At 30.9% G+C, this 27,814-nt stretch overlaps 3 protein-coding genes across 4 annotated transcripts; 2 read left to right on the forward strand and 1 right to left on the reverse strand.

Annotated features, from left to right (window-relative positions):
• Window positions 1-66: 66 nt before the first annotated feature.
• LOC116769543 (transmembrane protein 127-like) lies at window positions 67-3,066 on the forward strand. Its single transcript, XM_032660678.2, has 4 exons — window positions 67-265; window positions 1,136-1,390; window positions 1,512-1,811; window positions 2,125-3,066. The coding sequence occupies exons 1-4, from the start codon at window positions 241-243 to the stop codon at window positions 2,403-2,405; spliced, it is 861 nt and encodes a 286-aa protein (XP_032516569.1). The 5' UTR covers window positions 67-240; the 3' UTR covers window positions 2,406-3,066.
• A 731-nt stretch (window positions 3,067-3,797) lies between these two features.
• On the reverse strand, window positions 3,798-5,010 carry LOC116769711 (nuclear receptor-binding factor 2). The gene is made up of 2 exons (XM_032660892.2): window positions 4,833-5,010; window positions 3,798-4,759 (listed from the first exon to the last, which is right to left on the reverse strand). The coding sequence occupies exons 1-2, from the start codon at window positions 4,854-4,856 to the stop codon at window positions 3,983-3,985; spliced, it is 801 nt and encodes a 266-aa protein (XP_032516783.2). The 5' UTR covers window positions 4,857-5,010; the 3' UTR covers window positions 3,798-3,982.
• Window positions 5,011-8,528: 3,518 nt separating this feature from the next.
• LOC116769714 (phosphatidylethanolamine-binding protein 4-like) lies at window positions 8,529-27,018 on the forward strand. Of its 2 annotated transcripts, XM_061522579.1 has the most exons (5): window positions 8,529-8,879; window positions 8,955-9,047; window positions 9,130-9,184; window positions 9,306-9,380; window positions 25,673-27,018. In XM_061522579.1, exons 1-5 carry the CDS (start codon window positions 8,652-8,654, stop codon window positions 25,717-25,719), a joined length of 498 nt encoding a protein of 165 aa, XP_061378563.1. In that variant the 5' UTR covers window positions 8,529-8,651; the 3' UTR covers window positions 25,720-27,018. The 2 variants fall into 2 exon arrangements, with proteins under 2 accessions (XP_061378563.1, XP_032516786.1); XM_032660895.2 differs by lacking the exon at window positions 25,673-27,018 and having other exon boundaries at window positions 8,530-8,879; window positions 9,306-11,969.
• Window positions 27,019-27,814: the final 796 nt, after the last annotated feature.

Consider the following 27,814-nt stretch of genomic DNA (forward strand, 5'->3'; position numbering starts at 1 on the left):
TTTGATTATGTCATCATTATTGAAAATTAACCAATCATGTGATAATATTTTTTTCTGTTTGTATATTTACTGTCAAACATAAATCGGAATCATGATTATTATGACAAGAAGTGGGCAGATTGCAGAAAAGTAATTTGCAAAACATTTGTTTCCTATAGTGTCAATTGATTTACCTTGATTCAAGTTTATCAAAAGTATTCTTACACTATTGCAAGATTTTCCAATGCTATACTCGTCAAAATGGGCTGCCTAACATGGATCCGAGGTAAGTACTATTTCATATTCGATAATTGTTATGGCTAATGAAAATAAATTTATTACTTATGATGATAAAATGCATGAAGATAAAAACAATTGTAAACTTCTAAATGTGGAAAATTATATTATCATAAACGTTTAACTTGTGTTTCTCTAACGAGATGTAGACTTAAATGTAATACTTTTCTTACAAATCCATTACTGTAAAAGCCTTACCTTCCCGAATCATAATTATTTAATAACATATAGTGAAAAGAAAACTATTTGAGACGTAGGTCCCTTATTCAAACTCTTAAAAGTTCCACCCCCTCTGAGGTTATATGACTATTTTTAACTTAATACCATCATGTCTTAAACCACAATTTAATTAAAAAACTGCAATTAACAGGCTGTTAAGGTATTTATTTGTTATGATATAAGTTAAAAATGCTTTGGGTAATATATAATACATTAAAATAACTATTAGTACATTTATTATACTTGTCATGATGTATTAAAATATAGTTATATGTTGTTATAGTATAATTATATCTTAATTATAAATTATAATATTGTAAAAGGAAAAAATTCTGACTTGAATACAAATTGATTTTATCTTCAGTTAAATATAATATTAGGTAACTGGCCATAAATTGCTGTAAATATTAAACTTAGAATTTTTTAATAACTGTTATAAATTCTATCACTGATATTGTCAATTATTTGATGTAATATTCTTTCAAGAATTATTGACTCATACTTAAAAATTCCATTAAAATATTTATATATTATCCACTTGACCAATCCATGATACAGCATTGAAAGCTTCACAACAGTTCTTATTTGCGAATACATAAGTTTTTTTTATGATTTTTCAATAATAATATATCTTTTACAGGTTTTAAATTAACATCATTTCCATTTCTTCAAGATAGCGAACTCAACAAGATAGCTGCATTCTTCAATGCATTCACATTCTTCTTGACATGTGCTGCTTTAGCCCAGCCGAGTTGGTTCAGAATTAAAGGACTGCATTGCACTCAGAGTCTCTCACTCACTCAATTCTTCACATTTGATGATGACGATGATGATGATGATCAAATTATAATTCAGAACAAGGAACTGGATCCTTTGAGTAGATCTGATTTTATCGGTACTATTCAGTTGTTTTTATGTCACATATTTATTTATTAATAGTTAAATAATATGTCACAGACACACCTATATTTTTTTAAATAACTTAGAATAGAATTTATTAACAAAATCTTTTCCAGGTCTACAGCCGTGTATAACAACTGAAATTATAACTCTCATGAGAATCCTTATACTTTTATGTTTTATGGTATTACTGAGCTCGTGCATTGGAGTGCTTATAAATCTGATCAATCATAATAGTAAAGCTCTTAAAATGCTACGAAGGAATGCTGTACCGAGCATAATGTGTGTATTTTGGGTAATAGCTATAGTAGGTGTTTGCTACTATACTACAGTTGTTTTGGGTAATGCAAACAACAGCGACCCAAATACCATTCAAGTTGATTATGAATATGGATTTTACACAATAACTGGAGCAGGTATTTTATATATTATTTCATCTTGTTGCAAAAATAAGAATTGATTTTTTTTTACATTTTGATATTAATACTATTTCAGTAATATTTAAAATAAAAACTGATGTGAAATGTAATCTTGTCTTATGCAAAACTGGGTGGGACCAATAACACTGTCACAATGAATTAAGTATTCTAACAATACTGAGTATTGCAAAGGCAACTATAATTCTAAACTAATGTTGTGATAAATCATCATATTGGCAAAAAAAAATTATCACCCACACAAACATGTCTATGAACTTTTAGTAATTAATATAATAATTATTAATTCCAGGTGCCTTGGCTTTAGTGGCATCTGCAGCCAATCTATGGGGTGCTCCGCTTTCAAATGACGAGGATGTTCAAAGAAGGAATCTAATGGATGACTGGGATGGTTATGAAGCGCATAGTGTTGGCCCCACACCACCGGTGCCCGCATTACCACCATATACACCAAGTCCAATTTATGTACCGACAGTACATTCAGCTTTCCCAACACCAGTTCTTGGTAGTCAACAGTATTTCCCATTTGATGACCTATCAGTTTTACCCCCTCCACCCCCATACACACCATAGACCAGAGACCGAAATTTATTTGACTCGAATACTATTTAGTCTTTCAAATGTTTTCTCATTTAGTTATACAACTTTGAAATTTTCTTTGTCTTGTGACTGAAGGCTACGCGTCCACTTCTTACTTGTTGGCGGTTTGATTAATATTTTTTGGCATATATTTATAATACATGCTATAATATATTGATGTCACAGCTTTATGTATAAAAAATAATAGCTCGTAGTTTATATTATGGCATATCTTCCAGCCCTTTGTTAATAAGTATTATTAGAATCTCAAACCAATACCGAAAGCCAATTGTGTTGTCCAAACATATCTACTATTGAAATTAATAATGAAGATAAAAATATTTGAATGTACATTTTATCTATATTTTTCATTTGGTTTTTTTTTTGTATATATGGTTGTGAGTTATAAAATAGTTCACTATGTGATGTGATTTGCCATTTTTGTGCCTATTTGAACATATTCTTCAAGTGCTTTAATACAGCCGGAGAAATTATATATTAAAAATAAATGAAATGTATGTATAAAATAAATCATTCTAAATTGTTTTTCAGAAAATGTTCATGTATTATTATTGCTATTCATTTCTTGTTATAAATTAGTGTTATTAAAACTTTTCCTTAAAAAGCCTTATAGGATTAATGTTTTTTAGAATAGATTTTTTTAGACTGCATGTATAACAGGAATTGTGAAAGGGATTTATTGCACCAATTTATTTCTGTTATAAAATTGCTAAGACGTTTAGAAATGCTAACATTACAGAGTTAAATCATATAACCTTATTGTAGCAAAATGTAGCTGACATCCTGGATTGGAACATAGAAGTATGTGATGTAGTTGTTATAAGCTTTAAATAAATAAGCATTATTACATGAAAAAATGATAAATTTAAAGAACTAACATTCATAATAATCAACTCAAGTAACTGGTGTATATTTCATGTTACCAAAAATTATGAAGCGTTAATAGATTGTTGATGTATAAACTTGTAGACATAAGTATAGTTATTCCTGGCCATAACTGGGAAGTTTATTTTTACATTGAAATACATTACATTTTATTTTTATGTGAAACTAATATGCAATACATATCTATTAAAAATAAATACAAATTTGTTTCTTTTTATAATCAATTAAATCTATGTAACAACTTAAGAGTTCAAAAAAATTAAGAATATGATATAAGGACTTTATTTTAAGATTTATTTCCTAATGAATTAGTCATTATTTAAAACAGTAAATTTCTTACTAAAATGTTTTTTTCATTACAATAACAAAACAATGTCAATAAATTCACATCAAGTGGCAAAACTACCCTAACCCAATTAGTTATCCTACTATTATATAAATATATATATAAAAACAAAAAATAATACAACATGGAAATGATGTTCAAATGTAACGGTCGGAGTTAATGTACAATTTACAATGACATCTTAGACACTTTTTAAAAAGAAGGCAAGATCGTTGCATATTATTTCAACAATATAAATGCAATACATTTAGTGACTTCAATATATCTACCCAAACTTTTGCAACATAATTCTCACCTTGTTTAACACAAATCAAGATTTTCAGCCTATGTTATCATCCTTCAGGGCGCTCAAATCAAAGTGAGGATGTTGATTAACTCTCTCAAAAGGCGAGACATTAAATGGTTTATTTGACAGCCCTGTCGACTCTGTCTGACTTGGCTCCTTGCTGAAACCTTCAGTCAACATACTAAGTGCAGAAAACTCATTTCTATCAATTGAAACATCCTGAGATTGGATATTAAGGAATTTCAGCCTTTCTTTTTCCAAATAACTAACTCTTTCTTTGAGTATTGTGTTTTCATCCTTCAATAATTCACTTTGGAGAACCATTTGCTCTGTCATGGAATTAAAATTTTGGTTTAGAATTTTCAGTTCCTCAATGACTGATTCTTGGGTGGGAACAATTTTTGTTCCATCTACATCATCTTTATTTATATCAACCTCTTTTTCTTTAGATTCATTACTTGATATTAAAATATTAAATAAAGACTCCGATTCTTTTAAATTCTTATATATGGCTACTTGCAACTTTAGAATGTTGTTGTCTTGAATGTTTAATTCTGGATCTTTACTTAACAATTTAATGTTATCAAGTGCTTTTTTTACCCTTGCATATTGTTCTTTCTTATTTTTTATCAAATCTTTTTGTTTAAGATGGTAGCTGTGTTGTAAAGTGATTGATTCTAAAGCAACAGACGACGTGGTAGATTTCATGGCGTCTAGTAATAACTCAGCAGCATTGTGATGACATTGCATGGCCTCGTCATATCTATTGTATTTCAAATGGGCCTCTGCTCGTCTATGTTGCTGATGAGCCTGTAAGAAAAGTTATCGTATTATTACCGTACAAAATTGCGACGTACTTCCATGTCGTAACATTAGCAATTACCAAATTAAGAGGATGAGAATCCATACTAATTGATAGAAAATTTGAAAGACATTCAAAAGAGCTTTGTTGCAAAAATGTACAAAGTTAAAACCAACTTAATGAATATTAAGGCATAGTCAGATAATATTTATTTACAAATGATGTAGTGTATTTTTATTTTGCAACAATTGACAAGTAAAATATCTGTCACGTTTCAAAATGTCAACTATTTAACAGTTAACTTCTTGTTTTTAGGTATATTTATTAAATAGTAAGTTTTTTAAGAGAGAATTATTTTTAATATGTATTCTTCCTGTTTATAAATTTTTAAATATTTTAAATTTACTTCACTCAAGTTCATTCGTTGAAGCAGTTGTAGCAATTAGTGATCTAGCATTTAAACATTACACTGAATTAAAAAAGATTAAAATTATAGTTATCTAAATGAAATTAATATTTTTCGGATTACTACGCATATTTTATTATTTTAAAAACTACATACTACAGTTACATCCGTCGTTTCGGTTACTTTGCAGCAACATCATGCTCATCATGATTGATTGATGCCCATGATCATGGTTGCTTTTAGTCAATAATAGTCAATAATTTGGATACTTAAAAGAGGTGAAAATAACAAATGTCAAAAATTAATTTGTCTAAATATTGGCTAATAAAAATTACTCAATACCTTAAATTATCAAATATACCAATTGCGAAAAAAGTTCTAGCCTATAAAATTTTTCTTAGACCAATACTGACATATTATTGGTTCCATAAAAATTGTGATAAAGTGGAATATTTGGAGGTTCAAGCTTTGAGGACTATCTTCAAAAAACATTCGACAAAACATTTATATAATGAATTTAGTGATATAGATATTAGAAGTTACCAAAAAATTGAAGGAATAAAGTGGAGAAAAGCTACAGGTTTAGACTTAGGTACTTTAAGAAGGCTGCTTCAGTCGAGTTCAAAATTTTTATGTGACCCCAGTGTTTATTTTAGAAGAGCTGCTGAGAGAAGTAAAAAAGGTCATTTATGTAGAATTCCTTCAAGAGGCTTAAAATTCAAATGTGCGAGAAAATAGATAATGTGCAATAAAACAAAAGTCATTATTTAAATGTATTTTTTAATGAAATCCTGTTTGTTTTATATAAAATGTAGTTTCAATAAAATAAAATCACTATCGTTTCAGTAAAAACAGTATAAAATATACATAAATCAGATTTTATTGTCCCACCAATGAATATGATGTCCCGTGTTTGATTGAAGACGTCTCCATGCATTTTCTTCACACTGTAATAGCTGATTCCAGTCTAAACGTTGTCTTCTCACATGATGTACAACATGAGTATCTCTGTACCGGCAATAAACGTCTCTTATTTTTGGACGCAATCTTTTCGGATGTCTGTGTGGATACTTTGATTTATATACTTGTAAAAGAACTGAACATTCGAAGCGCAAAAGCTTTTTACAAGACCGCTCGTTAAGAGCCCATGTCTCGCAACCGTAAGTTACTATGGGCCGTACAAATTGCTTGTAGATTTGAAATTTCACTTTACGTTGTAATTTGGGATCACATAAAATTGCCCAATGCCTGTAACACCAGAGACGTGCACATTTCACACGTTCAGATACTTCTTCAACAGTTTGTGCACAATTCTGTGGAGTGGAGAGAGCATTAACATCCGACGTCATGCCGTCATCATCATCTCTTAACATAGATGAAAATTATTACATAAATAAATGATTGATGAAATGTACAAAAACAAATCGGAAGGTAAAAAGAATTGTTTGTTTAAAATATGGCCTTCATCCGTGCAAAGACGTGCACAGTACATTCTGCCAAGGCAAAACGAATATCATGCTATTTAGGAAGATTGACAGCTGATATCTTTACTTTGATTTAGCAAAATATTTCTTTTTTCACAACCAAAGAGGTTTTATGAATTGAATATCGAATAATGTCAAGTTAAAGCGATAAGTCAAATAAACAACCTTGATTTAATTTAAATAAATGACTCTAAGTATTTATTTATTAGTAATTACAAAGAAAAATATTTATTTTAATAATGATTACCGATCTTTGTTACAGATATCGTTAAATTTCACACACAAAAAGTTCTTACCTTATAATAAATTTATAATTTACCTAGTTTAAATATAGTAGGATAAGCCTGTTCAAGTGGTTACGTACGTTGTCCACTAAGATAAGAATACTGTCATGTTCAGCGGAAAAAACACATAACAAAATCTTTTTCATCTACTGAATTTATTTAGTTATTTTTTTAATTACTACAATTACTTTCGAAATATTTTTTAAAAACTGTTTTTTAATCCTTCTTATAAATATACTTTTAACATTTTTATGACTCTCAAAGCTAACACATACGCTTTCATTCAAGCCTTCAATTTTTATACAATGTCCCATTATTAACTCACGCATTGGACTAACAATGATTCTTCTACATGAAATTTTTCATCCTTGTTTTAGTAACATATATTTATTTCCCCCTTTTAATTTTTTTAATTTATAAGTATCAGACAAGATAATGTCATAGTACGACTTAGGCAGTCGTAGGACTAAAGCAGTTTTCCCCTATTAATATACTTTCTGTCACTAAATCTATCATATTTATGTATTTTTTGTATTCGCTTATTAGAGACATCCAAATTATTTGTTTATTCATGTAGCTTAGCTCCATTTCCATAATCATTTATCACTATTTTGTAAGAAGCAGTGGTAACAATAACTCATAACCCACTTTTAAGATTTCTAGAACCAAAAACGTTATAATTGAAATTCTTCATAGTATCATTTTTAAAAATCAAATAACACGTTTTATATTCAATTAGAAGTAAAACTTTTAAGAGACTCTCCTCCAAACATAGACAGTTGTGTTGCCTTCCTATTATTCTGTTAAAAATAGACGATAAATGCGTTGGGTTTTGTTAATTTATCTTAAGAAGATCGAATGTTTAGTTTAGAAAGTAACTCTTCCTTCTCGCAGCGATATCCTTAACAGGAGTAGATATGATGTCTGAAGATGTAAAGTTATACACCATGAATTGATACACAGAAATAAAAGAAATTTAGAAATACGTATCTGACTGATATAACATTTTTCCGCAGGCGCTTCTATTTACTAACATCTTAGAATTTCAAATAAAACTTATATTATATACATCATATTATTAACTGACAAGACTATCCAATTTTGCACTACATTTATTGAGACGGTTGTACATATTAGTGAACTGGCGTGAAATATGGCTTTCTTTCTTCTACTTTTCAAAACTTAAATTTTTACGCACAGTTTTGGGCTTATGCCAGTTATACAGATTATCTATAATCCTATTATCTTTACAAATCAAAGTACTTAAAGGAATTTTTAACATCTCCATATAAGGTTGGATGTTACTTAGCCATGCACGGGCAGAATGTTTAATATCTATTAAGGGGTTCCCGTGTTATACTAAAATGTAGAGTGGTTAAAAAGTTTTAGACTTGTCAGAGGTCTCTCTAACATAAGCAAGACCAGTAAGTAATAAATCCATAAACACGCTTGATTGTTGGCAATTTTCATGTTATATGTTACCCACTTAACATCACTAGTTTGTCAACTTGTTCTCACAAAAAAATATTAAAAGTGAAATAAAAATATAACAAGACTTTTGTTGTTGAAGTAGAAACCGTTACTTATCAAAGGAAATATTAATCACATTAAGCGATTGGCTATGACACAACAATGTGTTGAAACGTTGGCTATTTATAAACAGTAGTGAATAACAAATGTGAGCTGTAGTTCACAGTAGTTTTCCAACAGTAAAAGCTGTAATAAAATGTTTTTTTCTGTTATATCGATGATATTTTTGAGTGCAGTAAATTGCGTAACTCAGCAATGTTCTATGATAGATGTCAAAACTCTTCTGGAAGGCTGTGATCACCTCATAGGATTAAATATAACAAGTGTGGGTGGGACGATGGTCAATGATCATAATTGCGACGTTCTTCTTCCGAAACAAGTATTTACGGATGAACCTTTGTTTCAATATCCTCTCGCAGATTCGGTATATGAAATGATTAATAATAATAATGAAACAATGTAAGCATTCATTTATAACCTTATATGTTTGCGATTACAGAAAAAGTTCTACTCTGTATTAATGATTGATCCTGATGCCCCACCGCAAATTGAGGGAGAGTTTTATCTACATATGCTCAAATCTAATATTCCAGTATGTTTATATATAAAGTTTAAAAAATATGTTGGTTTACAATTCGAGCTACTAAAGCGTTCGAAATAATTCTATTTTTCAGGGACTAGCGCTTAAATCAAAGGAAAGTAGTAAAACTGTTGGAATTGATTACAGAGGTAATAAAATAAAGAATCTGATAAAATATAAGTGTATTGAACGCCTGTAACAAATACATTCATTATTATACAGTTACAATGAATATGTATTGAATATATTTGAAATAAATGCGCATTTCAGGTTATAAACCACCAACGCCCCCTCGCGGATCCGGCATGCATCGCTACATGAGCCTATTGTACGAACAGGCCGATGGTAATAATTTTCTACCAAATGTTCCGTCGTCTAGAGGCCGCTTCCACCTCGCGAATTGGCTTCGAGGCAAGAACCTTTGTGGTCCAGTCGCTGGGTCACAATTCAGAGTTCAATTCTAGATGGCGTTACTGACATGTTTCTATAATATTATGTGATAAACTTGACCTTATACCTATATTGTTTCTTTAAGTTCGTACAGCGGTACATAAAAATTAATTTGTAGTAATTTTAATAGAGACATACACAGTTACTTTGCTTGAAATTAGCGCTGCAGGAATAAATGAACTATTCTTTTTTTATTTAAAATATCATTAAAAAAATAAGAACATAATTAACTTTTGAATAAGTATTACCATAATTTCTTTAACTTGTATGTAGTTTCAAAATCTTCAGACGAAAAATTGTTCCTCAAATTAACTTTCAAAGCAATAATATACTAAAGTATGAACGCACGTCACAACTTTTTTGAAGACATGTAATTGATAAGAAATAAATTTTTGATTCTCTTATGCACATAAAACAGTGGGACCTATTATTTTAAATTTTAATATGTCTGACAAATAAAAAATGGAATACTGACAAAAAGGAGCAATACAATTGTCAAAATTTAATGTTGTATTTGAATAAACGATTGTTACCTAACTGGCAATTAAAACATTAATAAGGAATAGATACGAGTACGCTCAGCAACACTGGCGCCAGTTAATTTGACAATGTCAAAATAGCTTGAAAAATAAAGGCGAGCGTAGGCTGCGCACGCGACACTTACCTCTCACCTACCCACGCTAGCTATAAACATTTTATTCTAACATCGCACTAACTACTGGTTCATATTTTATAACTCTTGACTTGATCAAGATTTGACTTCATTAATTATGTTAGTTTGTCATTTAAATCAAAAATTGACAGCTTGTACATATATATTGAAATAAATAAAACTATCTAGAAGATTAATAAAAAAAGAATAATATTAAAAACTTTTTATGATAAAATCACGAAATGATGACACAATCTCACCAAGTATGGCGAACGCTGAATATACTAATCCTGACAAAGGATACCAAAAATAAAGTGAATGTCACAAAAGACAATCTTTTCACTTAACTTGGGTGGTCTTTGTCATTTTATGGTGGCAATGAAAAATTTCGTACATACAAAACATTTTAAAACAAATGACCAATTTATTACACATTAAGATTTAAGATTGTACCAAAACTCGACACTCGCTTTTGTTACAAAGCATTAACTGATGCCTCCAAATCTATAAATGTATTTTATTATTTCAACCACTAAAACGTATTTCATTCTCTCTTCCAAAAATCGATTCTTTTTAATATAATGGCCCATAGTAAAATCGAAACTAAATGTACTTTTTTTATTAAAAAGTATATTACAATCGTATGTTTTTCATTATTAGGTAAAATATTTAAATGTCTTCCTATACGGAAACATCAGAAAAAAAGCTAATATCAATCCTGTAGAGTGTAGTTAATACGTATACATGTATCCCTATTTTTAACGTCTCTATACTATAACTAAAATTTTATAAGTTTTAAATATATTTATTTTCTTTATTAATATATATATGTGCATATTAACTACGTTATATATTCTCCAAATTTATTATTAATCATTCCCATTGATAAACAAAGAACGCATGTTGATTTTATTTAATCATTCCGTATTATATTTACCTCTATTAAAAAAAATCCTAATATTAGTCGTATCTGTACTCTAATAACAACATTTAACGTTTGATGTTTACGAATCACATGAATAATGTTTATTTATGATCAAAATTTTCTTAGAATGTGAAATATCATTTATGACGATGATTAATTCCGGTTGACCGCAGACTTCGATAACAATAAATTAATGAATGAATTAATATTCTATAAATATAATTATTGCACCACAACCGAGTTATGTAAATCATTGTAAAGAACATTACGAACTGTAGAATATATATATTTTATTTAAATTAAAATTATATTACCAACACTGGGATATACAAAAAAGTTTCGTCGTGTTTGAAAGAGCTTATCGAAATAAATACGTATGTAGTATGTACTTACAATATATTTTTTGTAAATATTAATTTATATATGATTATAATTAAGGTATATAAAAATGGGACGTGATTGTCCATGTGAAATTATATTAAGTATAATTACGTTTAAGTAAACAAGTAAAAGAAATTTTCAATGCCTTGCAAATAACATAACAGATGAGGTATAGTTTATCTGTAAATAAAAATGTTGTTATTAATATTCACATCGTTATATGTCAAAATTCATTAATGTTTATAATAAAATCAGTTTAAAATTCCATCAGGTTTTCATAAAAAAAACAAGATTTTTTTATGACAGGAAGCTATGTCTATCGTATATTATAGACAGTTTTTTTAATATTGCAGAAAAACAAACGATAGACAATATTAAGATAATATAAAATAAAAATGTTAATATCTTTAGAATAGCAGAATGTTTTTTATTCAAATATTTAGCCTTTATATTTTTATTAGTAATTAGTTTTAATTAAAAACACAAAAGTTGGTAAGTCGTTAAATAAATATAGAGAATATTTTTATTCTGTTAAATTTATTTTCAACAAATAATAATTTTCATTTTGTCTGATGTGTGCATCGATTCGACCGGTTTGTTGTGGCGTGTGCTACAGAGTACAGCCGGAAATGCTTTGGGCCCGACTGTTAGCACTTTAAAACGGCTTTATAAATATTCAATAATAGAAGGCCCTAGATTCAAACTGAGTGAAGCCGTTTTTAAACATCAATTAGTTTCCAATTTTTAAAGATAGCACATTTAAATAAAGATACATATTTAAAGTAATTTATGGTCTCGCTATATAATAATCTCATTTTGAATTCTTTGATTATATTACTTAATACTTCGAATCATATTACTGCACTTCGATATTTATAGCATTACCTCAAAACACATTAAATATTCATAATATTTTATAAAATAATAAAAACAATTTTTAATCCATTAATATTTATTGATAAATTACATTAAAAATCATCAAAGAAACCTACGCGATTAATAATTTCGGATTGTCTCATAAACCTAAATAATTGAAATACGGCTGACGCTTACTTTGTTTAAAATATGAAACATGTCAATTCCAATTCGCCGTTCGGTTAAAGAAAAGTTTAAGATTTTCTTCCGGCCTCCCACGCCGCCCCCGCTACGCCCCCGTGCCGTAATAATATCAATCAATGAAATAGATAACATTTCCATGATACGTATGATATAGAGGTTAATAATTGCATCTCGTTTAGCCGTTTATTTCAACTGATAGCAATTTCAATATAACCATTTGTAATATAGAGATATTTAATAATTTACCCTTATAAAATAATTACATGGATTTAGTTGCTGTATTATGTTTTTTCAATAACTTTTTTATTAATTAGATATTTTATTTTATCGATATAAGCCAGTTAGTAGGTTAGTAAACTGGTAAGTACTTGTTATGTGATCGGTAGATGTCTGATTTTGTTGATAATATTGTTACAATATCCAACACATAATTTAGTCTAAGCATTGAATAATAGGGCTGTTTACCTGTTGAGATAGATCTTAAGTAGTGTCAGGTGTCGATATGCAAAGTATCTATGCAGTCATCGTCAAAAGGAGTGCAACTAGTTTCTCAATGCTTAAGAGAACGACTACGTCATGCTTAAATCTGAACGAAGGCTAAGTGGAGGCGTTGGCAGTGCCAAAGCAATTAAATAAATTGATTATTTCCTTTCAAATTCACTACAATATTAACTATAGATATTTATCGTCTGTCACATTAGCTATCTAAATCTAAATAGAGATTCAATTTACTAACAATGGCTATCATTTTGTAATATTGTGTAGCCGTTTCTGTTGATAACGTTTGTAATAACATGTATAACAGATAATATAACTCTAAAGCTGGTCTGTAGATGATAGCGACAAATCCTTAAGCAAAGCGACTTAAAGAGCAACAAAACATCTAAAATGGCAATAAGACAGTTTATCTTATCATACATATAAATTAGTACTTATTACATATTTATTTCACCAGACGTGCTAATATATTTTAATTTGTTTCGTATTCTCTGTGGTGATAGGGAAGAGATAAAGTTCGCAGCCGTTTATGAGTCGGATCGTACGAGATATTGCTGTATCTCTTATGACATTAACACAAAATAAAAGCTTAAATATGAAACGATATCCACGAGGTAAAAAAAAGATAAGCTCTCCACAAAAAAAGATACTTCTTTACTATAGACCCAAAAGTTTTACTTGTACAGTATTCAAAAATTATATTGCAATATACAGATATATCTGAAGCATTTACGTACGTAACTATTTAACAGGTCACATCGACGTTTCTTCAAATTTAAAAACTCGATACGTGTTTACATTTTCATTAGCAAGGTTCCCCAGCGGCCGTGACACCGGTGCGTACGCAGCAAATTTGCCTTCCATTGATAAAAACCGTCGCCCACTCAACGGCTCCATTCACCGGCGCCAAAGGTTGCGCAACGCGCGTGCGTGACCCCCCCGCACTCCGCCGCAACCTCCTTCAATCAAAGCCTTCCGCAACAATGTCGCTATGCCTCTAGGTTACATGTCTAATGGCTTTTCCATATATGTGATGCGTTTTCATTCATAAAACTTAAGCAACATAGAGCCTTACATAAGTTTGGCTTAATTCTAATACAGCGTTCGTTCGTATTTTATTATATTAATTATTATACATGCTTGTTAAGATTGAAATATAAATGTAAACATATAAATGTACCGCTCTAACGATGGTTTTATGCCAGTATTGAGTACGTATGCCATAAAAGTAAGTGCGGACTCCCAATCGATATTATCCGTTTACACGGTGTAATATAATACCCCGAGGATTTACAAGCAGAAGTCAATTCACTATCACCTTAATGCCTTTAAGTGTGGTGCTTGGATTCAAATTAATTGATGTGCAATTTATTACGATATACAACAGTGCAGTTACGTAAATATAAGAGATCGTTGCGAATGAGTCCTTTCCCATATTTTATTGATTAAAATTATCTTTTACACAGCATGTTATTCAGTTTACGTAATGCCTTAAAGTGTAAGACTTTTATGAGTTAGTAGAAACAGAAAGTTCAACAAAGTTTACCAAACAGCAATTGGGACGATTTAACTAAAGAAAAAATTAAATTATTTATAACTGTGATGTAAAGGTTTAAATTAGATTGACATACATAAAACTACTTTTATTATAGGTAACTAAGAATTTAAACTAACCACTAATATTATTTTTAAACAATTACAATCAATTATACGTTAGCAATGAAATTTATTCAATATTAAAACAACTCTTTTATTTCAAGACGGAGACATTAATAAATTATTCAAAAGCACATTTCTATAACCGAGACTCATTTCATAATTCTCTCCTACTGTTTTAATAGGAGCATATTTAAAGTTAGGTTATCTTAATGTTTATGTTTAGATATATCCAAAATGGCGCGTAACTGGACACGGGAGCACAGGCAGGTGAACGCACCTGAACCTGTTTATAATTAAGAACACATTTAAATTCATTAAAAATCGTTAAAACTTTCCAACGAGAGTCACTTAGTAAAAGCGACACGTTTGAGTTGAAACACCAGTTTGAGCGCGCGCCGCACTTTGTAACATTTCCTATTTAAATTGACTCTATAAATCAATTATATCACGAAAAATGTCACTTTAATTACATCTGTACAATGGGATTAAATGATATATGTCAATATCCGAGAAATTCTAAGGGTTCACGAAAGATAGATGTCCCAGGAAGATAACAAAAATTGTACAATTAGAACTCTATAGATATAAGATATGAATAATTAGAAATGATCTAAATCATGTTTCAGATTACTTAATTAATTTTTACATTCAACAATATTCAATTTTAAATTTTCGTTACTCGGACGTTTTCACATTAAAATTTACTCACATGTTGCACGTCTTTACAATCCCATGTCAAGGTAATTTTTTATTATATAGCCTTTTCGAAATTATAAGACAATCTTATGAGTCAGTTGACCCGATATTAAACCAGGTCGTATAAATAATTACCGTCTTAAATTGAGCATTAGATCAGCATTAGACCATTATTTAAAATTTCACGTCCAACGCACTATAATTATAAAAATTTGCCATATAAAACCAAATAACATGTTGTAAGTAATAAATTATCATTTAGATGTTTAGTGTTAGAATTATAAGCACAGGATGTTTTCTCTTTCTTTAGCGTATTTAATTTGAAAGTTGGCAGTTTTTTAGTTTTGTTGCGGGGAAAAAATATCAAATATTATTTTTCACACGTTCCATTCAAGCCATGGTTTATTTTTCACAGTTTTTCTATTGTGGTTAATTATAAAATAAAATTTATGCTATGGAAAGGAGCTAAAAATTGTTTGCCCTAAAATAATCAAAAGCTTAAAAACTATCATATAAAACATTCGAAACAGACTAATATGGCAGCAGAAATCAATGTTTCGAAAGCACTTATTCCCGTAATTGTTGTTAAAGCATAAACGGTGTTAAGATTAATGAGTATTATTATAAACAGGAAATGAGAGGCAGCCATGATGCCAATGAAACAATACAGTCTTATTGGCAAATAATGCGTTTGTTAGGCGCGTGCTAGCGGGGGCGTCGTTTGAATGGTCTTCGTGATTCACTGCGGCTCATTCAGAGACGGCGCGCGCGCATCGAAAGCATTGAACGCACGATAGCTTAATTTGTTGGATGAGATTATTATTACATACTCCTTAATGTATGATTACTAAATCTATGTTTTGTTCGAGTCTGAAACGGGCCTAAAACAAATGTTGAAATACACACATACATTTGTGTTACTTGCCATTAAAATATAATGGTGTATAAATCAGATGTCGAAGTCGTCTCGTCAGATATAAATGTTCTGTACAGCGGTCAGTTTTACTCCGTTAGACTTAAGAGTAATAATCCTTTTGACTTGCACACAAAAGGTTATAAGATTTTAACCCATAGATTTACCGATAGTATTTAACTGGATGGATAATTGTTTGTTGAACGAGCCGTATATTTCATATAATGGGTTTGAGTTCGCATTAAATATGAAAATTATATTTACGAATGATGAGATAGCATTGAGATCACTTCAAATAAAACCATAGCTAACGACCCTTTGTACTGTATAATTTCTTGTTTTATAATGGTTCAATACCAAAATGTGCAGCACAATAAACAATTACAACCAAATACGTAAATCAAATTAAAATTGATACCATATTGGTAAATGTTATTACGATAAATGGAAATAAGATAACTAATCTAACATTCGATGTATTTACAACACTCAATTTGCATGCAAAAACAATCACAACACAAAATAGAAAATAATCTACATCAAGCTAACAAGATCTGTCGTATATAAGGATTAGATAAGTGATTAGAAAATAATAAATAGTCAGGACTGTGTCAGAGATATAAAACTCGTCAGACGCATCTCTCTAGTATAATGTACACACGCAAGATTCTATTAGATCTAGGATAATCTACATTTATTTATTGGCACTTATCGTAAAAGTAATCTTAACTCTAGCATCGCGAAGGAATGTGGAAGCTAAATGCATTTATGCAAGAATAGGTGTTATAGATTTCATAATCTTTTTCATATTACTACCAGCTATACTTTGTAAGTTTTAAGACTTGTATTATTTTTTATGGTACAAATGTTTATCGTGGTCAATCTTCGTAGAATTATGGGTAATATTAAATGTTTAATGTCAATGCCCGGAGCTTATAGAGTTAGACACAAAAACAAAGTGACTTACGGACTGATCACATATAGTTGGTTAAAAAGTTTTTGCTTCCATTCTGAAACCTTTTAATGAATATGTTTAAAATCTTGTTTCGTTATTTGGACCTATTCGGAGATAATAGTTGGAATGCCAAACTATTATTAAAATCCTTACGTACCTACCAGGTCGATTCTGTTTTTGGTGCGATCGTGACAACGAAGGTAAGCGATGCCATAAAGTTTCATAATTCCCCTTATTACCGCGACTCCATTCGTTTCTTGTGCGCTGAAATGACCGGCTTAACTAAATTGGCTCATATTATAGTCCGTGTGTTTGGAAATATGAACGTGAGCAGCATCATAAAGAAGGCCTGGCTATCGTGAGATGGTTATCGAGTAACGAGCTGTCGGGAGCTAGCAACACGTCTGGTCATCCAGTACAATCTCTATTGCGGGTTTTCCTACTTAAAATTTATACAGGCTGGAGTAAAACAGAAACGTTAGCGCCTCGCGAGTAATTAATATTTATATTTAATCGCTTTTGAACTGACTTTATTGTGTTAGAGGAATATTTCCAACGGTTTTAATGTCTAAGTTAGAATCTGCTCTACTCGACTCAGCAAGTATTTATGAATTACTGTGACTTTTCATACAACTTTAAACTTTCCTATAGGTTAAATCAAAATATTTTGTGTTATTTTTAATATAAATAGTTTATATGAATAATCACTTAGTTTTTCACCTTGACTTCTTCAAGGGAAACCTGTAACGTGTTTGTTTAGTGAACATGTGTGCGTGTGTTTATGTCTGTATGTGTGAGTGTGTATAATAAACGCCCACACTCTTAGTTTTGTGAATGGATCGCATCAGAACTGCTCTGAACAGCTTGCAACAGCCGCCTACGTATGATTGGAGGTCGCCAACTTTCATTCATACTTTGTTTTGCATTGCATATCCAAAATTTAACTACCTGTCTATAAAATGTTTATAACCCGGTTCTTATATAACTATTTTATGAAGTATTAAGCTAATGTCGGAATGTTTAAAACAATTAATAATACGTATAGTAGTATTGAAAAATATTTTTATAGTAAATATAACACTTTATTATTATCTAATAGACACAAAGAGGTAAATTTTTAAATAAAACGTAATGTTTTGGTTGCCTCGGTTATTCAAGTTTTCATGGTGAAGTCAATCCACGGTATAATATAAAATGTCCTTTATCTAAAAAAAAACAACTGTACCCCAAAAGGCACAACTCTGAAAGATACGTTATAAAGAAGTCACAAGTGGAAACCTAATAGTAAATAAAACATTAGTCAAAACAGAATTCCAAGTCAAATTTAGAGTCACATTTACAATAATCAAATGTTACTAAATACGAAATTTCTGGAACGTGAGAGCTATGCTAGGCTAATATTTAACTTAGAGCATAACCAACATTGCAAAACATTTAGTTAATATTAATCCACTTTCACGTTTACATACCTCATTAATATATACAACACTAACTAGTAAAGAATACACATTAAACCACAAAGGTTTCCACACTGATTGCATGTGCACATATTTATTGCGTAAGAAAAACAATGAACATAAATGTGCTAATAGATCTTGACGAATGCTAACTTTTTACGGTTTTGCCGCAATAGCTGTGGTTAATTTTATCATTGATCTTATTTTATAAAGTAACTGATGAAAAGATTAATATCTAATGTATAGGTATGGCTTAATTAAGCGAGATGTCGAACCTCTAATTGCTACGAGTTAATACATAAACCAACCAACGTCTAGTAAACCTTTTCAATCATCCAAATTCTAAACCGACAACGTTGAACCGCCATCAAAAATATTCTTCTCGTTCATTGACACGTGCCAAACCAGTTTTCGGGCATGTTTTTTTTTTTGAATGGTCACTTCCTTTGTAAGAATAAACATATTCTAATGTTGCGATTAATTCATAGCTACATAGTACCTTGCTTTTATGAATGGAACCTGAATGTGATTGTGTGCGTGTGCGCGTTATGTCAGATGCACATTCACACACGTAAACGAAGATTTGCATACTGGCTTAGGCGTGCCACGTGCTGCGCCCTCATATTGAGCACAGTTACGTATCTCTTCAATATTCGAGAAGTTAATTTTAAATGTAAATTAAATTTGAAAGTCAATTTTTACATCTATCATAACTGTGTTTAATTACAAGATATTTATATTATAGTGAATTTTGAATATTTTATTTATATAGACATTTTAAAATTTATTGTATCATACAAAGTGTACTTTTCTTGAAGAAATATCAAGTTTTTTTTATCTCTAACATAGTTTTTCTATTTCTATAATTTTCTTTGAAGGAGCTATTCTGTAATAAATTCTCTATTTCAAAAAAGTTACCGTGTTCTTTTAATTTAAAACTCTACAAAACATTACTAGAAATGCTTATTTTAATTACACAAGCAACCTCAACTTTAAATCAGGCTACAAATCAAATCACTTTAATATCAAAATAAATTTAAGGCACCGCAGGAATACTAATAAAAAAGGTTCACTCTAAATACAAAAACTTTCAAAATTGAATATGATCAGTTGGTCGAACGACAAGCATTTCACTAACTAAATTACAAAATTATACGCCATACAGGTGTAATTACATGCATGGCGCCAAAACCAATTCGATGTCACGTTACACATAAGCTCATAAATAGTGTATGTTAATTTTTATGAGTTTTACACTCATAAAAATCATAGATAATATATTATTAAGATATACAAACAAAAACTGTAACTAACGATGTTATTAGAGCTGTGTATGGTTTTGTAAATATTATTGTTGCTCGTATTGAAGTCTTGATAGATCAAACCCAACGGCTCCGATGAACAAAATGTCTCGTCATTTCCGCCGAACGTTTCGACATAGGTGTCGTAAGAATCTGCTAATTTATTATCTTCACAATCTAAGACACTGACTAACAATGAGATGTGTTGGCGTCATTCAAAATTTATTTAATTATATTTTTTCATAGCATTGAATCCAATGACTTATTCTCGCCAATATGGTGGCGCCTCTACATTTGACGGCACATATAAATCTGAGGTTTTTATGGGCCTACTGATTTTTCTTTATTTTACGACATCGACATTATTCACCTTTATCGTTTAAAAAGTTTCTCTTGAAAAGTAAAATCCGCCCGGTGCGGGACGTATAGTGAAATATTTCAACTTACACCGTTAGGTTCATCATTTTCAAATAATGTGTAATGCTAATTTCTGAAATAACTAAAATATCTACTAAAAATGAGATATAATTTTAAAAGTTTTTTTTTAAGAAATTATAAAAAAGTTTTGTAAGTCTAACAACGCAGTTAGTAGTTAAGTACTCTCTGAGTATATCCGGCATGGGCTACGCTAGAAAATTAGTAAAGATTTTCTTTGTGTTCCCCGCTAACATTATTATTACTTAGTGAATATATCTCAAATATACATGAGTTAAAAATTTTGTTTTATTTTTATACCAATTAAATAAACCAAAAATAATATTTTGTTATGTAGGGTATAATGGTAGGTAGGTAAAAAAAATATAAGTCATACTATTCTCATTTAAGCTCTAAACATTTCTTTGCAAATAAAATTATAAGCCAACGCAAATTGACGCTTATCAATGAAGGTATCAAAATTAATTATCAATCTGACCAATTAATTGGATTCTTATCTAAAAATCTGTGCTTGTTTGAACAAGTTACCATTTTATCTGGTCTAAAATATTGAACACACTTAATGTCGCTGAACGCCCATTGTAACTAATTTTATGACTTCACAGGTATTAAAACGTTATATTTACTCACTTTACTTTTTATATACAAAACAGCTTGTGTAATTATAAATGGCCGCCGTCAAAAAAGATTTACGATTGTCAAATAATATTCTTATTCAACACACGTTTCCGATTAGTGTGTTTGACAATATAAATTTATGTGTTTATTAATTTTAAAGTATGATATATATATGAACATGTGTGTTAGATAGGGTTCAAAAGTTATATTATATTTAAATAAAATTTTAGTTCAACATTTGTAATGCTGACATTAAGGTATAAACCACAGTCACTTGACATCTTTCTTATAAATGTCAGTAATAATTATTGTAAAGTTTTAATTTTTTTTTCTTAAACTAAATGTACATACGTAGTAAAATTTTATATATCTATAAGTATTTTCTTTAAGCTATATATATATATATATATATATATATGCTATACAAAATCAGTCTAAGATAACGGCTTATTCTATTCTATTCTATATATTATAATTGCTATGAAATATGTTTACGGTAACTAAAACGATGAGCACAGTACGAAATAACGCGTAGGCGAGTAACGGTGAGCGATGAGCGTTGGCGCCAACTTAGTCAAGAGCAACTTCTTTGTTAAGACTGTGTCATCTTCACTAATGCAAATCCGCTCGATTAGGAAAATAGATTATTTATGGCATATGACATAAATAACCAATTAGTAATTTGGAAAAGAACAATATTTTTGTAGTCCTTAACAATTTTATATTTAAAAAACTTACAATTTTCATCCTTATAATGTTATCTTAATAAATATATATGTACGTAGAGCTGTAAAGTAAACCATGCAATTATATTTTCCACACAAAATATACACCACGTACAAGTTTTGCATGTATTCCTATAAATAAATGCATTAATCTATATAAATAAGAATTTACTTAATTTTTTATTTAATATCTGGATTTTCCGTTCATAAGAAATTATGATGTAAAGTGAACTAAATTAATGAAGAATCAAAGTATACTCAAATCATGTACCTAATTTAATCTGAATGTAGTCTATATAATAATTACTATATATAATTAAGATATCAAAAGTGTCTTGTTGTATATCGATGATTTTTAAGTTATTATTATTTTCGTTATATTTAATCAGAAATGTACAGACTTTATGACACACATATGTTGCGAATTGCGAAACTCATTCGCGTAATGAACGGGGGCGTTACGTAAACAAAGAGCTGGGCGGGCTGCCACCGGGCGCCACCTACACCTACCACCGTCCCTCACCACCTCAGAATACCTGACCCCTCTCCCCACCACCACTTCCCCTTGCACCTGCGCATGCGACGATTTTTGCAACAACTCGAAATTAAACTGCTCCGCTGAAGCAAGACTTTGAGAACTAATTTTAATCTCTTGCAGTCGTCTCAATTGATATATGCACTCAATTTGTTATTATTAAAAGTGTCAAATTTTTCATTTTAATGATATTTAAAAAATGTCTTTGTTGTGACGAATTTTAAATTAACTAAGGGATTTCACAGATCTTTACAATAAGGATTTTTATCTCCATTTCCAATCACCTCATTCGATATTTAAAAGCGAGTTTTTGTTTTTGTAAGAGTTTAAATAATTTTCTTAAGGAACTTTAAAAATAATACGTTTATTATGACGCAATAAAATAATATATTGCTTTGGGATTTGAATCTTTTCCGAAGCGACTGACTAAAACACCATAAAAGATTATAGAGTGAATTGATGAAGTAAACATAACTGATACTCTCCAATTTACATTTGACATTAACAAAAAATGTAAAAGTTAAAGGACGACCACATACGGAGTCGTTTTTGCTGTCACCCACTAATTGTGATCGACACTAGACAAATATATTCCTTTTTATGGTCGCAGGCATTAACTACACTGATTGCTAAATAAACATTATAAAGGCCACGATGAATCAGCTCGCGATCGGGCCGTGATTAGAAACGATTAGCATGCGCCTGCGCACACCGCGTCTACCACTTGAACCACGTGGGTGGTGGGAGGACCCTCGCCGGCATTGTCTTACGACACATTATAGAACAGCCATTGAAGAGTATTTATGTAAATCTATTTGAGAATTCAATTAGACAATTGTTATATATACAATAGATTTTTGGATCTCGGAAGCGGTGTTATTTATCGCATAATTAATGATATGATCCGAATGTCCCGCTGCGTGTTTTCATCACCGAAGCCATTATGATGAATGGAATGATTTGCGAGTAGTGATAAAACATTTTCCGTTATAACAAAGCACAATATCGTAAGGTGAGGGTTCATCCCGGCTTCCATTTGTCGTGAAGTTCACTTACTCTGCTAGAGACGCGCGGCGCTAACAGATATCCTGTTTTATTGTTCGACTGTCTGAATAATATATGATGAGCTGGCGTCGATACTATCTCGACGGAATCTGGACGTCATCGCGAGGCAAACGATAGCAACGGCTTATGACGGAATAACACTTTGGGATATTAACGGTCAGCCGCTACTCTGAGGCGACGCGTGCCCAACATTTCCGACTGTTTTATTGGTGTCGGCGCCACTGACAACTTTCACGTCTCGCAGACAATGATACTCGAATTGGAAACTGAGATGATTTTTATGGTATGTTCCTACGATTCTGGTAAGTAACAATTGGAAATCCGATATCAGAATGGAGAACAATTACTTATGTGTCTTATACTGTCTTCAATTCAATTTTAGTATTGCTCAACGGAAGCAATGTAAAGGTCAGTTATTTGCTGGTTATAAAATAGGCGCTTCTAACGGAAGCATCAAAAAATATTCCCACAGCCTTCGATCACCACGGAAAAAACTAAGTGTCTAAGAATTAACACGTCTGCGGTGTGTGAGTATGAAAACACTCGCGACCCATTAAGGGCTCTTGTATTGACGAAGTGCTGTCTCTGGTGCTGAGCGCCACCACACTCAATATGCGTAAGATAGTTACTCGATGTCGTTTGATTCACGTTAATTTCAGTGTGACCTCTACGACAGATACAAGGGCCATTAAATCTTAGAAAGCTGGAAACAATCACTGTCAAAGTCTTTCAATTAAAATTTTTACTGCCCGTCATTTTGTCCAATGACTTTGCTGGAATGTCAATACCAAAGATTGTGACAAGCCTATTTCTTCTGTTGCACTTTGTAACTAATGCCCCAAACTAACATTCATAGTTTGTGAGTTAAACTTTTTTGCCAAACATAAATACTAGTTCATGTTAATACATTAACTCAGCTTTTATAATTTTTAACTTTTACCTGCTTAAAAAGAAGTTAACAATATCATAATAATCAAACATTAATAACCGAATTTCATTGATTGTAATGAGTTTATAGTTTAATGTATAAAACAGTATAAAATCCCTATAATTATGATACATTCATAATAAAACACATAAACATTTATATTTCGTATAAGTATATATGAAATCTAGCAATTTGAAGAAACGATTCATGCAATAATTTATTTTTAAAAGTGACGTTCAAAGAGGCAAAAGTAGATGGATGAAGCTAATAAATCAGTATTTGCCGGTAGATGGACAATTTAATTATTGATTTATTGTTTAGCACTTCAAAGATTTAATTGGTCATGGCGAGCTCTCGCGTGACATCGGCCATATAAGGCAATTATTACTCCAGTCCAGTCTAAAGTGCTTTTGTTGCTAATTAGAACTTGAATTTTTGTTTAAAAGCTTTAATGCAATAAACACTATAATGTTTTAGTAGCCAAGCAATTTTATGTACACTTTTTTTTTTACCCAAACTAACTTATTTGAAGAAAAAATATTGCCTTTTGGAGTCCGTTGTCTGTTTGCAATACATCAATGGCGTCCGTATGGGATTGTTTGGTTGTCGTACTCGTATCGGGAGGTGACGATTACTCGACTAGTGTAAGTACACAAGGCATTTCGCACTGGCCGGTGAACTCCACCGGACGCTGAGCGGTGATGAACCGAAATACCGTGGCACAAGACAAACACGACCGTGAGACGCTCGCCGGAAACGAAGTTTGGGCACACTGAATGTGGCAGGCTATAAAAGAAAGCTTTACTATTCATTTGAAAATGAATGTAAAAACCGTAAAAGAATTTTCTTTGTTAATACTGTGACATTAAATAATTATAAATAAAACGTTGATATTGATGATGGAAATAGATATGATTAAAAATTTTGAATGATCAAAATCTGATTATCTCCAAGTATAGCTTAGCACATCTATTGTTGGCGCAATAAAAATTAAAGTGAACGCTTGGTCGCAAAGACAAGCACGCACTCGGACCTCGTTTCAATATTTTAGTAGCGATCCAAGACAAACAGAACTCCTTTGTTGGGGGTCAAACGTGTGTGAAGAGAGTTTCCGTGTCACTCGCTTCTCGCTTGGTTACACATTAGCGGACATCTCTGACAAATATTTTTTTGTTTTCCCATGATCACCATTAGCTGGATGGTACGCTTGACATGTTTTAGATGTTTGTTGTTATGACATTCCATCCCGAGTAAGTTTCAACCATGTTACTCAATGGCGGGTTCATTTTATCTTTAATAGAATCAATCGATTAAATCCTTATTTGTTAAGAAATCATTCGAAATATGTAAGCTCTGTATATTAAAAACTTTGTCTTATTTTACAGATTTTGGGCCCAAGTTAAATGGAAATTGTTGCCTCCTTAAAGGATAGGCACAAGAAAGACTATAATGTGAAGCGGCACGTCTTCAAAACTTAAAGCGATCGAATAAATACCGATAGCATCTTTTATATTTTAAAGAAATATTTTGATTATTTTAAACAATAAAAATTACAAGCGATAGCATCGGGCAAATCATATAGATTTAAGAACACAACTCGAATTTTAGTGAATCTTTGGTGTATTCAAAATACTTCTAAAATCATCCTATGACCACAATATGGTGCCGACAATTTTGTAGCAATTTTATGTTCCTCGATAACCCGATATCTGTAGTTATAATGTTGATAAAGGTTAGCAATGCAATAAAGAAATCTATACGTTAATAAACAACATTCAATGTTGTGATACGGAATTATTATTATCAGTGCTGTAAGTATCAGGATTCTTATAGTTTGTTTGCAGATCTTAAATAAACCTTAAAAATCCTTTAAGAATATATGTATACCATATATTATAGATGTATAATCTGAGAAGAGACTTGCATTTAGAAGACGTTTTTAAGACAAGAAGTGAAATAAGTTTATCATATTTGCAACTGTTTTAATGATTGGAAATGATTAAATATATTTTATGCACTTAACATGTTGCGTCAAGTTTTGCATATACGATAGATAAAGACAAGGATAAGGCGCTCATCTGGAAATGCCATTGCTATCTCAACACTATAAATTTATTGATATTTTAATGTCACAAATGATCTGTATGTAACTACGAATTGGCGTACACCAGAAAGTGATGTTACCACCAACTACATACAAACAATTTTGTAACGTATATATTTTGTATAAGAGTGATAATCGCATTCGTGTTAAAAATCTTAAGTTCTTATAAAACTGCGTTGTAAGAGCAACGTGTTTTTCAAGCGAGTGCCGTGGCTAGTCCATAAGTTATCGTGTGTAATAAAATTAAATGTAACACATTTCTCTTTTTCATATAATCTTCATAATTTACACACATTTTTAGTTGGCGACCGCTATCGGCATTGGAGGGTGGATGGTCCCCGTGTTATATTTTTTAAAGCTATGAATAACATTACAACGTCATAAATACGTTTGCTAATATACAAGTTATAAATGTTTGCTTTCTTGATTGTATAAGTGTTGCAAATTAAAGTTACACCCGTCGATGTTGATTTTAAAACAAGTTGCAATTATAATTCATGATAATGGTTATGAACAAGCTTTTAGAGCTGATACTAGGAACACTGTAACATTTCTTGGTTTGTACGATTGATTTTACGTCAATATAATTTGATTAAATATATTTGACTGAAATTTTAATAAGCTCTACTTATTTATTTCTTTTTTTGATAAAACAGTTGTTACACCTTTAAAGATTTAACTGCGTATCTAAGAATATATTATTTTTAATGTTAAAAACTTCCTCAAAAACGAAATACAAGTTATTTATATTATTATACATATAAATTAATTTACTTTAATTAAAATGAAAATATTAATATCCCAATTATAATGCAAGCATTCTTACAATTTACAAGTGCTCGTTTGCAATCTCGTCTGAATTAATCAACCAAATAAGCATACGTGCGTACAAGAAATCTAACTCAAAAGGTCAAGATATAATAAATTATATCTGTGCATTTATTAAAAGCGGTTTCATGTAACTACCGGGTATGATCAGCAACCCAAATTACAATTAAAACAAGCGAGCGATCCAGTACCAAGTATTTCCATAAACGAATAATTCAGTAGATGTTTGTTGTGTTTGTGTAGGCCGCGTACAACCTGTGGCTTCGTCTCGCCGGGAAACATAATCGAATGAGCAAAAATCATTTATTGAATGGTGTAATGTCGGTGATTTATTCCTAGGGTTCGGGCGCGTTCCCGCGAGGGATGGGAGGGCAATAGAGCCTCCCGCGGCGGAGGTTCCCATCTCCCCATCTCACGTCAGGTGGCACGCACAAATAACGCAATAAATACCCGCTTATCGCAAATCAGCTCTTCTCATTGAAGGGCGATTTATTCATGAGCGCTACGCATATGTTTAACCCCGCTTACATTTATCATGTATACGCAGCTCAGTCAATTAAATTAAACCGGACCATCGATGATAGCACTCGAACCA

The sequence above is a fragment of the Danaus plexippus genome, chromosome 14 (genome assembly GCF_018135715.1).
Source record: "Danaus plexippus chromosome 14, MEX_DaPlex, whole genome shotgun sequence".
NCBI classification, from domain to species: domain Eukaryota; kingdom Metazoa; phylum Arthropoda; class Insecta; order Lepidoptera; family Nymphalidae; genus Danaus; species Danaus plexippus.

Excerpts from the sequence above, each read along its gene's own strand:
- LOC116769543 (XM_032660678.2), top strand. The coding sequence starts at position 241 with ATGGGCTGCCTAACATGGATCCGAG. Across the intron at positions 266-1,135 it reads CTGCCTAACATGGATCCGAG|GTTTTAAATTAACATCATTT; the intron begins GTAAGTACTATT and ends TATCTTTTACAG. Across the intron at positions 1,812-2,124 it reads TTACACAATAACTGGAGCAG|GTGCCTTGGCTTTAGTGGCA; the intron begins GTATTTTATATA and ends TATTAATTCCAG.
- LOC116769711 (XM_032660892.2), bottom strand. The coding sequence starts at position 4,856 with ATGGATTCTCATCCTCTTAATTTG. Across the intron at positions 4,760-4,832 it reads ATTCTCATCCTCTTAATTTG|GCTCATCAGCAACATAGACG; the intron begins GTAATTGCTAAT and ends CTTTTCTTACAG.
- LOC116769714 (XM_032660895.2), top strand. The coding sequence starts at position 8,652 with ATGTTTTTTTCTGTTATATCGATGATATTTTTGAGTGCAGTAAATTGC. Across the intron at positions 8,880-8,954 it reads AATATCCTCTCGCAGATTCG|AAAAAGTTCTACTCTGTATT; the intron begins GTATATGAAATG and ends TTGCGATTACAG. Across the intron at positions 9,048-9,129 it reads TGCTCAAATCTAATATTCCA|GGACTAGCGCTTAAATCAAA; the intron begins GTATGTTTATAT and ends TCTATTTTTCAG.